The sequence below is a fragment of the Syngnathus floridae genome, chromosome 8 (genome assembly GCF_059516105.1).
Source record: "Syngnathus floridae isolate MCC-2025c chromosome 8, RoL_Sflo_1.0, whole genome shotgun sequence".
NCBI classification, from domain to species: Eukaryota; Metazoa; Chordata; class Actinopteri; order Syngnathiformes; family Syngnathidae; genus Syngnathus; species Syngnathus floridae.
Window position 1 is genome coordinate 15,568,009 of NC_142420.1, and position 12,389 is coordinate 15,580,397.

At 41.0% G+C, this 12,389-nt stretch overlaps 1 protein-coding gene across 12 annotated transcripts in view; it reads right to left on the reverse strand.

Annotated features, from left to right (window-relative positions):
• rab3gap1 (RAB3 GTPase activating protein subunit 1) overlaps nt 1-12,389 on the reverse strand; it is a 160,491-nt gene that overhangs the window by 53,297 nt on the left and 94,805 nt on the right. For all 12 annotated transcript variants that reach the window (XR_015859912.1, XM_088383342.1, XM_088383340.1 and 9 more), the window contains 4 exons: nt 8,516-8,608; nt 8,075-8,247; nt 3,276-3,327; nt 931-1,275 (listed from right to left, as the gene is read on the reverse strand). Coding sequence is in view for 11 of the 12 variants with exons in the window: in XM_088383342.1 (XP_088239468.1) it covers nt 931-1,275; nt 3,276-3,327; nt 8,075-8,247; nt 8,516-8,608 (663 nt within the window). In the remaining variant the exon portion in view is untranslated. The remainder of the gene's footprint in view (nt 1-930; nt 1,276-3,275; nt 3,328-8,074; nt 8,248-8,515; nt 8,609-12,389) is intronic.

Genomic DNA, 12,389 nt, shown 5'->3' on the forward strand with positions numbered 1-12,389 from the left:
AATAATTGTCCCCCAAAAATGCGAGGTGTACTCCGGTGCAACTTATATATTTATTTTTCTTCTTTATTATGCATTTTATGGCTGGTGCGACTGATACTCCGGAGTGACTTATAGTCCAGAAAATACGGTATATCATTACACATATTATTTTCACACGAACCCGCATTTTAGGCCACGTTGGCTGCCTTGCACTACTCCTCCTGTACTTTTGCGCTATATTCCGACTGTCTGCTGTATGCACAATTGCTCCATTTCAACCATGTTGCTCTTATTTATTTATTTATTATTTATTCATTGCTCTTATTTATTCATTGTATGTGCCTTCTTGTTTTTACTTGTTTTATTGTTTACTTGAATGTTTTGTTTGTCCGTGGACCAATATAATATTATATATAAATATATATATATATTTTTTTATAATATGTAAAATGTCTTGTCACCGTGGGATAGTAGGAAACGCAATTTCGATCTCTGTGTGTCTTGACGTGAAGAAATTGACAATAACGCAGACTTTGACGAGGGAATAGTAGGCCTGTGGAATAACTGCAACTGACAATGAGTCTGAAATAAAGCACGTGGAAGCGGAAACGCTGCATCTTCTACCTCCGGAGTTAGCGGAGTTGTTTATACTAAGTGACACTGAGGATGAAGATTTCGTATCGACTTAATGAATTGGAGTGACACGGTTGGTTCGATAAACTTGTTAGCATGTTATTTATGCTATAGTTATTTGAATAATTCTTAATATGTTACGTCTGGCACATTCTCAGTTCCTTGTTTATGTGTTTATGTAAGGTTAGCATACCGTACCGTTCAGCCTGTTCCATTTTTATTTTTAATTGCCTTTCAAGATGACATGTCTGTTCTTAGTGTTGGATTTTATCAAATAAATTCCCCCCAAAAATGCGACTTATACACCGGAAGAATTACCTGTGTCACAGGAATAAAGAGAAGATCTGAAGAGTTTAGAAGGGTCATGTTGTTACAGGGATGCATCCTCCCCTCCGCTCTAGTTTTACTGCCATCTTTTTCCCTTCTAATGCATGGCGACTCGGTGTCCCACTGATCACTCAAGCATTCAAAAAACTCTTCTTCACTGTCACTCCAAGAATCCAAGAATTTCTCGGGTGAAACAGCAGTTATTTGGCTGGATGAATTGGCTGGTGTAACTTCTGTCACTTGGTGGATATTTTGGAAGGCAGTTTCATTGCTTCTCTCAGGGCTCTTGTGAATGGAATCCCTCGCTTGCTTCCTCTTGATGCAGCAATTCAACATCTATGCACAAAATTTCAAACGAAAAGGAAAAAAATCAGTTTTTTGTTTGTTTTTGTTTAACCCTGCCTACTGCCCGATGACGACTGGGATAGGCTCCAGCACACCCGCGACCCCCGTGGGGACTAAGCGGTACAGAAAATGGATGGATGGATGGATGGATGTTCGAGACCTGAACTGCACCACAAAAAGACGTATTCGAAGTTGACATATGAACAAAAATGACTTGTAAAGGTCATTGCACAAAAGGTTGTTACTTTTAATAGGTAGTAAAGCATGGATATTCAAAAAAAGCTTTTTGAAAACAAATGCATTTATTAACAGCATTAAAAAAAGATTTCACCCAAAAAATACTATCAGTGATTCTCATTAAATACGACACTGTTATTATGAATAATAGTTTTCATCACTTCAGCACCTCCAGGTCAGATTTATGAAATATGTTTATCTAATGAGGCGAAATCACATCAAACGGCAAACATTCTGACAGAATACATCATCTTGAAGAATCAGTGAAAGAATACATCTACATAAAGTATTAAAGAAATCAATAGTCTTGTTGGTCCCATTTTTTGCTAGGGCATCATGGTCTGGAGTAAAATTTGTTGTGGTAATTCTTAGGATAGAGCCGAGGTATCCGTCCACTAACCTAGATCTGTGACGGGCTTTGTTGACGTTCATGTGGCTGAGCGTCTGCTCACACACGTAGGTCGAGCCAAATGGTCCACTCTTTTTTTAAACACTCGGCACTCAGTGTCCACCTTTCTTTTCCTCGGGCCACTCATTTTAATGGAAGGATTCCAGGGGAAGGTTTGTGGGTGGCGTTAGCGTAAAACCTTATCTGAAAGCTCAGTGCGCAAATTACGAGAATGCTGACATCACAGCCCACAATCGAAATTTGGCACTGTTGGTAATAGAGCGCGGAGTGCGCCGGGTCCTACTACTACTACTAGGTACTACTTAGCACGTACACGCACTTGTGAGTGTGCACCGAGCTTTCTGAGTAAATGCGCGAGCGGACGGTTCCCCATCTTTTGAGGAAACATGGTAATTGCAAAAAAAATGACCCAAACAATTTTTAATAATACAATTTATTCAGGTTTGTCGGGCCGGATTAAACGGCCCCGTGGGCCGGATGTGGCCCGCGGGCCGTAGTTTGCCCATGTCTGGTCTAGCTCCAAAGAATTCCTTTAACTCCCAGTCATACATGTGGCTCTCATCTAACACCTCCCTTCCTTTCTTGTTTTGTTGGCCATCCCTGCGAGAGGCCCTCATTAGTTATGAGCAGAACTCTCTTGCACCAACAAAGTTCTCTGTTTAGTTCAAGAGAACTTCAAGTAATCCCTGTAGCTCTTATCCATAGATTGTTGTTGACTGGGACTGTTTTTCTTTGTTAAGTGTTATAGAAAAGACATCTGTTGAAGTAGTTGCATATATGTTAAGTTATTAAGAAGGAAGGAAGGGAAGGAAGGAAGGGAAGGAAGGAAGGAAGGAAGGAAGGAAGGAAGGAAGGAAGGAAGGAAGGAAGGAAGGAAGGAAGGAAGGAAGGAAGGAAGGAAGGAAGGAAGGAAGGAAGGGAGGGAGGGAGGGAGGGAGGAAGGGAGGGAGGGAGGGAGGGAGGGAGGGAGGGAGGGAGGGAGGGAGGGAGGGAGGGAGGGAGGGAGGGAGGGAGGGAGGGAGGGAGGGAGGGAGGGATGGATAACTGAGGGGTACCAACAATTTTGTACAATCTCAAATTGGAAAGAATAAGATGCACCAATAATGGATCCATCAACATTCTATGAAACCTAGGACTCTCTGGTAACATACGTATGTGGATAATTTACCCGGTCCGTAAATTAGATATGTCACCTGATTTTGGAATATCTTTACAAGCGTCAAGAAGCACACTTGTGAGTGCTTGCGGGTTTTTGTTTTTTTCCATTTGATTTGATTTTGTCTCTTTGATTTGACTATGTAAGTCTATGTCTGTGGAATGTTTAGGCAGCCGTGGCAGGACTAACCTGCAACTTTTGATGTAGAAGACAACAGCGAAGATCAGGTGCTTCTTGCAATCTGCAGATATTGACGTAGCAAAAGACAACATTTGTTGATACAATTGGCACTGAATACACTGTGTGTAAATATACGCATGTGTGTGTCTTCAGGTCGCAAATATTTATATACCGTATTTATTCTAATTATCGCCCAGGGCGATAATTAGAGAAGGTTTATGTCCAACAGGGGGGGGAATTAATAGAGAACACTTTTTGTCCGATCGCCAAGGGGCACTGAAATGGGCGATAATATGTATATTTTCCTTATGTAGTATGCAATACCTGCATCTCACTGGTGTTCTTAACACTAGAACAGCGGCTGTTTTGATCTACCTCTAACAGCGGGGTGCTTCAATTGACCCTCCATCGATGCGACACGTTACCGTCGCACATCACATGTTGTGCACGTCATGTTATCGCGATCGTCTTGTTCAAGCGCACGCCCCGATAACGTAATGGTGTGAGCATATTGCAGTGGAGTGACGAGTGTAATTGTATCATAATTGTATCATAGTTTAAGGAGAAAAACAATTTAAAAGGGACATTCGACATGCTGTCAAATCAGTCATATTTAAACCTGCGCAATGACGTTGGCATGCGGTCGCGGAGGAAAACGTACGTTTTGGGGGGAATTTTTAGCAGCATGGGCGATAATTAGAGGTATCAATGTTTTTTATTTATGTCATTGCTAACACACACTGGGCAATTATTAGAATATGGGCGATAATTTGAATAAATACGGTACTTGAGTTGCAGATTTTTTAGATCATATATATATACATATATACATACTCACAGACACACACGTATATACAGGACTGTCTCAACAAATTAGAATATTGCGATAACGTTCTTTATTTCCTGTATTGCAATTACAAAAAACAAAAATGTCATACATTCTGGATTCATTGCATATCAACTGAAATATTGCAAGCCTTTTGTTATTTTAAAATTGCTATTATGGCATACAGCTTAAGAAAACTCAAATATCCTGTCTCAAAATATTAGAATATCATGAAAAAGTATACTAGTAGGCTATTCAACTACCGTATTTTTCAGACTAAAAGTCGCTCCGGAATATATGTCGCATTAGCAATAAAATGCACAACCAAGTGAAAAAAAACATACATAAGTTGCTCTGCAGTTTAAGTCGCATTTTGGGGGAAATTTATACGACAAAATCCAACACCAAGAACAGACATGAACGAGCAACAACAGGCTAAATGATAGGCATGCTAACGTGACATAAACACAAACGGGCCTGACGTAACATTCAGAGTTATTCAAATAACTATTATATAAATGACACGTTTATCAAACTATCTGTGCCACTCCAATTCATTAAATCCATCGATCGTCCTTTATGGAAACAATGCCGCGTATGCGCCGCGCCACTGACGTCTAAATATTCTAAATATTCCACAGACCCATATAACGATATATAACGTATATATCAAATAACTATCATACAAACAATAATATTATCAAACCATCTGTGTCACTCCAAATCACTAAATCCATCGATCAAATTCCTCGTCCTTTGTCAACAACGCCGCACGTGCGCCGCTGACGTCAGCCTCGTTGTTATTCCACAGATTAGTATATAACTAGCGTTGTAGCGTTAACAAAGTACCAGGAAAGACGTAGGTTTGGTAAACGGCTCTTTATTTAACGAAACAAGAGTTCAACGAGCCAACAACTAATGAACTGTAATGATAAAAACATATACAAGTCGCTACACAAAATAAAATATATTAAATAACTATCATATAAACAACAATATCAACCCATCTGTGCCACTCCAAATCATTAAATCCATCGATCAAATTTGTCGTCCTTTGTCAACAACCGCTGATTTCAGCCTCGTCGTTATTCCACAGATCTAGTATATCACAATACTAGTACCAGGAAAGACGTGGGTTTGGTAAACGGCTGTTTATTTAACAAAACAAGAGTTCAACGAGCCAACAACTACTGAACTGTAACGATAAAAACATATACAAGTTGCTACACGAAATAAAATATATCAAATAACTATAACAAATAGTTCACCGCCACACGGCCCCAAGCACCGGCATGGACTTCCAGGCATGTGGCGGCGTGGACTTTAATCCCCGGAGGTGGCACTCCCAACCACGGAGGTGGAAGAGAGCTCCATAGTGTAGGACCGGGCGTGCGTAAAAGCCATAATAGTTTTTCAAACCTTCTGTGTCACTCCAAATCATTAAATCCTTCAAACTCTTTGTCCTCTATGTCATTTACAAACAAAGCCGCTAATGATGCCGGTAGTACGTGGGGCCCTTCATCATCTTCGTCATCCCGTGATCAAATCCTTTGTCCTTTATGTAAACATCTGCCGCACCGCTGACGTCACTTGCAGTTCAAACTACAGTAATCCCTTGCTACATCGCGGTTCATTAGTCGCGGTCTCAGTTTTTTGTTTTTATTTTTAATTTTGAAAATTTGTGAAAAAAATCACATATAAATCGCTCCTCAGTATAAGTCGCCCCCCACCCAAACTATGAAAAAAAAAACGCGACTTATAATCCGAAAAATACGGTCATCACTTGAATTGTCTAACTCGAAACACCTGCAAGGGTTTCCTGAGCCTTTAAAAAAACTCAGCTTGGTTCAGTAAACTAAATCACAAGTATGGGGAAGACTGCTGATCTGACTGCTGTCCAAAGGACCATCATTGACATGCTCCATCGGGAGGGTAAGACACAAAAAGAAATTTCTCAAAGAGCAAGCTGTTCACAGAGTGCAGTTTCAAAGCACATCCACAAAAAGTCTGTTGGAAGGGGGAAATGTGGCAGGAAACGCACACGCAACCAAGAGAGATGACCGCAGCCTTAACAGCATTGTGAAGAAGAGTCGCTTCCGGAATTTGGGGAAGCTTCAAAGACAATGGACTGAAGCTGGAGTCCAAGTATCAAGAGCCACTGTTCACAGACGTGTCCAGGAAATGGGCTACAATAGCCATATTCCCATGGTCAAGCCACTTCTGAACTCAAGACAACGGAAGACGCGTCTGACTCTGGCTATGGAAAAGAAGCACTGGACAGTTGCAGAGTGGTCCAAAGTCCTCTTTTCAGACAAAAGCAAGTTTTGTATTTCATTTGGAAGTCAAGGCGCGAGAGTCTGGAGAAAGGCTGGAGAGGAGCAAAATCCAAGTTGCTTGAAATCCAGTGCGAAGTTCCCACAGTCAGTGATGGCTTGTGGAGCCATGTCAGCCGTTGGTGTTGGTCTACTGTGTTTCATCAAGTCCAGAGTAAATGCAGATTTTAGAGCACTACACGCTTCCGTCTGCTGAAAAGCTCTATGGGAATGATGATTTTCCAGCATGATCTGGCACCTGCCCACAGTGCCAAAACCACCAGTAAAATGTTGTACTGACCATGGCATTACAGTCCTCGATTGGCCTGCCAATTCCCCTGACCTGAACCCCATAGAGAATTTCTGGGGTATTGTGAAGAAGAAGCTGAAAGACACCAGACCCAACAATGCAAATGAGCTAAAGGCCGCTATTGAAGCATCCTGGGCATCCATAACACCTCAGCAATGCCACAGGCTGATTGCCTACATGCCATGCAGCATTGATGCAGTAATCCGTGCAAAAGTATTCCCAACCAATTACTGAGTGCATTAATGGACATTTTCAAATGTTTGATTTTGTTTTGCTGTTATGAATGTTTTTTTTTTTACTTGGTCTGAGGAAATATTCTAATATTTTGAGATAGGATATTTGAGTTTTCTTAAGCTGTATGCCATAATCAGCAATATTAAAATAATAAAAGATTTGCAATATTTCAGTTGATTTGTAATCAATCCAGAATGTATGACAATTTTGCTTTTTAATTGCATTACAGAAAATAAAGAACTTTATCACAATATTAAAATTTTCTGAGACAGTCATGTATGTATATACTACATACATACATACATACATACATACATACATACATACATACATACATACATATATCAGGGATGAGAATGGCAAATGTGAAAAAACATTGACAAGTAGCCGGGGGTCTGGGGGCCCAATGATATATATATATATATATATATATATATATATATATATATATATATATATATATATATATATATATAGTAGGCCCTAGATCTATCGAGCTAAATAACTCGTCTACAACTGATGAAAACCCAATCGCAAATTCACATTGTGGCGGTGTAAAAACACTTAGTTCTCCGCGAAAGTTAAGTTAACAGGAGGAAATGATGTGACGAAAGTAGCGCCAAAATGCTGCAGAAAATAAGGCGATAAGGCGGATGTTATCACATCACTGTGAATGCTCGCGAGTCGCCGAGGCTAACGTTGCCCGGCCAGCTGGCCGGCCGCTTCCCTACACCCCCCCTCCATATATAAACAACATTTTCTCAACGGATTTACACGATTCACGAAAATGATACTTTCGACGGAAAAAAACATGGAAATCTGCTGCTCCGCGGAAAATTCTCATCCCTGATACACACACACATATGTGATTACCTACAGTTTGTATACTATAGAAAAAATAAAAAACACTATTGCAATATATTGCAAATTTGATGTGATAAATGTAATAAACAAGTCAAAGCGTTCCATAAGAATATTAGGGATGTAGTGGCTCATAGTAGGTGAAGCACCATATAGTTGGGGAAACACAATTATTAACTTTTGGAATAAAAATAAAATTGAAGTTTAGCATGGGGTGTCAACAAGATTATTTGAGAATAATTATGACCTAGTGGTTTATACACACCCACACATTTGGTAACTGTTTTCCCAGCGGTATCGCAACTCAAGTACAAACTCCTCCCAGAGGTAGGCCACAGCCCGCAGCCCACCATGGTACAAGTTGACTAGACACATGCATAGTCCCAGCCGATGGGTCAGACTTTGAACTGGTGCTGACTTCAACTGAATAAAAAGATCCTGGGGGAAGGAGGGGAATCTGTTGTTAATGATGCTTTTTATTAATATTCATAATCAAACAGTATACCAAATTATTTTTATCCTTCTTACCACTAATCTTAACTTCGTTGGCTTTTTAAGTGGTTTTAGTCATTCAAAAGGTTATATTGTCTCCAATACCATCTTGTACAATAAGTGTTTCATTTTTATTAAATATTCAAAATACATTAATAAATCACGTTTAAATTGTTATTTTGGAAGAATAAATAAGCGAATAATATTTACTTACATCAGTATTTTGATCTTTTGCATGCTTTCCAAAGCTATTTGTTTGTGGAGTTTTATTTTCTGTCTTATCCACAGCGGCATCTGGAAAAAGATACTGAAAGGGGAAAAAGGGGAAAAAGATTAAGATTCTGAATACACAACCTTAGATGCTTTTTCTGGGATTCACATTGTGCATTGGAGTCCCATCTGTTAATAAGCTGTTGTTGTGCTGTATGACTTGGCAAACCACTCAGTAAACTGGTACACAGAATTTTCACAATCGGCACTATTTAGCTAGATGCTGAATGGTGATCTGCATCGGTGATCTTTGTAAGGTAGGGTGCCTGTGGCCGCCGGTTTAGGACAGCCCCAACACAAGAAGCTTTAAGATTACAATTGGGATGCAATGAACTTCTTTGCATCGTGGCTAAGATCATGAAGACACACTAGGCATTCACAGTGTTGTACCGCTTTTCATGTGACCGTTTTATTCTTTTATGACTCTTTAACATTTGCATGGTTCATATGTCCATCAATTTGCTTTATAGTCATATCCACATCATTGTAATTTACAGTACCTTTAATTCGAAGCAATGAATGTTCTGTTATACCACCATTTTACAAAAATAACAATAGTAATTCTAGTAATTCAAAACTCCCGAGAACGAGCACCTTTAAAATCCGTCCGTCCGTCCGAAACACAACCAAACCCAACACCCCACCATCCATCCATCCATCCATCCATCCATCCATCCATCCATCCATCCATCCATCCATCCATCCATCCATCCATCCATCCATCCATCCATCCACCTCCTTGTCCCGTAATCAGTGATGGGCAAGTTCCAAACTTACATATACAGTCAAACCTCGGTTTTCGAACATCCCGGTTCTCGAACAAATCGGAATTCGAACAAAAAATACGAGATTTATTTGCTTCGGTTGTTGAACAAAAATTCGGAGGTCGAATCTCGCGAGATGAGCCGAGAGGACCTGAAAAAACCCGACCACGCGGCCCGGATGCTGACTGACTCTGTTCGTTGTTATTGTATTTTTGTTACTTTGAGGATTGTATTAACATCAATGCGACAGTGAGCGCCCGGCGCGCTGCGGTTGCGCGATCGAACCAAATTAAGCTCCCTGCACTGAAGTCGGAAAGTACATCAGGGCTTTATAAATATGTTCTAAATTTCAGCGACGGCTCTGTCGCAATAATGCGACCAGCATGGTGCAGTTGCGCTGTCGTCGGCGCTCTACGGTTGCGCGTTCGGCAGTGCTCTGTAGTTGCGCGATCGGACAAAAATGCGCAAATGAAAAAATGCTTAAAAAAGGCGGGGTTTTTTTTGTCTTCGAATGGATTACATTTTTTTCCATTATCGTATTTGCCGGTGTATGAGTCGACCTTTTTCGATACAAAATCGACCGAAAAAAATAGACCTCGACTTATACACGGAGTCATAAAATTTAACTTCGTATTCATCGCTTCAAATGTGATGGTAACCAAGGCCGTTTCTCATGCATCTCATTGTGCGTGGGTGTGCGTCCGTCAGGCTCATCAAACAGCGAGAAACTGAATCATTATAAAGCGTTCGTCGCATTAACACGCATCCTCAGCAACAATTACAAATATTCTCACCTCAATAACGGACATCGAAAGCCAGGCAGCGACGATGACTGCTCGGGGGAAGTACTGGGTATTGAGCGAATGTGCGAGTCATCGCGCGTCAAGCAACGACAATAACTACCGGGACGTAAACATTCAATCGCCATGTCTAAATAAATGTCGTTGGCTCTTAGAAAATATTCGCCAAACTTGGCCAGACTTCCAGGGGAAGAGGCCGAATTTTCACTTGTTCTGGCCGACCGGAGGAACCAGCCGAGGCGGAGACTTTACGGCGGTTGAGTCGTTAGCACTTTGAAAATATTTGCCAAACTTGGCCAGACTTCCAGGGGAAGAGGCCGAATTTTCACTTGTGGTGGCCGACATGGGGAACCAGCCGAGGCGGACACTTTACGGCGGTTGAGTCGTTGGCACTTAGAAAATATTCGCCAAACTTGGCCGGACTTCCAGGGGAAGAGGCCGAATTTTCACTTGTGGTGGCCGACACGGGGAACCAGCCGAGGCGGACACTTTACGGCGGTTGAGTCGTTCGCACTTTGAAAATATTTGCCAAACTTGGCCAGACTTCCAGGGGAAGAGGCCGAATTTTCACTTGTGGTGGCCGACATGGGGAACCAGCCGAGGCGGACACTTTACGGCGGTTGAGTCGTTGGCACTTAGAAAATATTCGCCAAACTTGGCCAGACTTCCAGGGGAAGAGGCCGAATTTTCACTTGTTCTGGCCGACATGGGGAACCAGCCGAGGCGGACTCTTTATGGCGCAAGAGCCGTTGGCACTTAGAAAATATTCGCCAAACGCTCTCGATGGGACAGAAGACGACCTTATCTGGGAAGAGGAGGAGGAAACTGAGGATAAAGAAGACCAAGAAGATGCCCTTTATGACGACAAACTAAACGAAAACGAATGGAACGAGCTTTTCGGAAATAGCGACGATGAAGACGAATTTTGAACTCTATGTACCGGCAATCACTTTATAATTATAATTTGTTGTTTCTTAACTAAAAATAAACCAGTTTGTAAGAGTGTTCATTGTTGTTAGTCTCTCTCGGCGCGTAATATCACAGGGTCATGAAGTAAATAATATTTAAAATGGCGTATAGATCGCTCGCTACAAACTTGCGAATTTGAACACATTTCGTCACTGAATTTCGCATATTTCTGATTGAATTTTGAAGTTTAATATAATGCAACAATTGAGCTCGACTTATACAAAGGATATGTCATAAAATCGTAAATTTCCGTCAAATTTTAGGGGGTCGACTTATACACCGAGTCGACATATACACCGGCAAATACGGTATTTGTAATGGGAAAAATAGATTCATAATTCGAACGATTCACTTCTCGAACCGCCTTCTGGAACGGATTGTGGTTGAAAACCGAGGTTTGACTGTACTACTAATATGTAATATTAGCAGTTACAGTAATCCCTCGTTTATCGCGGATAATTGGTTCCAAGACCACGCGCGATATGTGAAAATCCACGAAGTAGTGTCACCCTCTCATCTTTAACATACATACATTTTTGTGTATCAATAAGTGTATATTAAACCATAAGTGCATATGTTATCATTAAAACATTAATAGTTTCAAACATGTAAATACTATATTACCGTATTGGCCCAAATATAAGACAGTGTTTTTTGCATTGAAATAAGACTGAAAAAGTGGGGGTCGTCTTACATTCGGGGACTAGACATTATAGCCATTCACAACGCTAGATGGCGCCAGATATTTTTTAAAGCGAATGCTGAACTTAACTCCCCAGGCCAATGCGAACCCCTGTCATGAAGAGGAAAAATAAAAATAGCGGTAGCACGAAGAAGAAAATAAAAAATAGCGGTAAGAAAGAAAAGAGAAGAAAATAAGAGAAGAGATAACGGAAAATGGAGAAGCTGTTAGAAAGGTTCCTATGTTGATGTTAAAATGTTGGACAGTTACGTCACCGTGCCTTAAGTCTCGCGTGAGTTACCTCAGTTTATCGTGATTGTTGGAGCTTGTGCGCAGCGGTAAGTTAAAGGTTGCTGGTATCGACTGAGTGTGTTGCTGTGACCGTGTGTCTTTGAAGCAAAGTGAGTATATACATTTCATTGCAACTACTGTCTACTGTTGTGCCGTTTGTCTGAACGTGGTTTGTTTCGTGTGTGAGCCGTGTGATGGATATCTTCGGCGCGCTCCTTTATGTTTCCCTCACATCGTACGAATAGCCGTTATGCAGCGCCAAGGGGACTAACGGTCGCCAGCAAATGTATTTTGGTGTCTCAATGTGGTGTG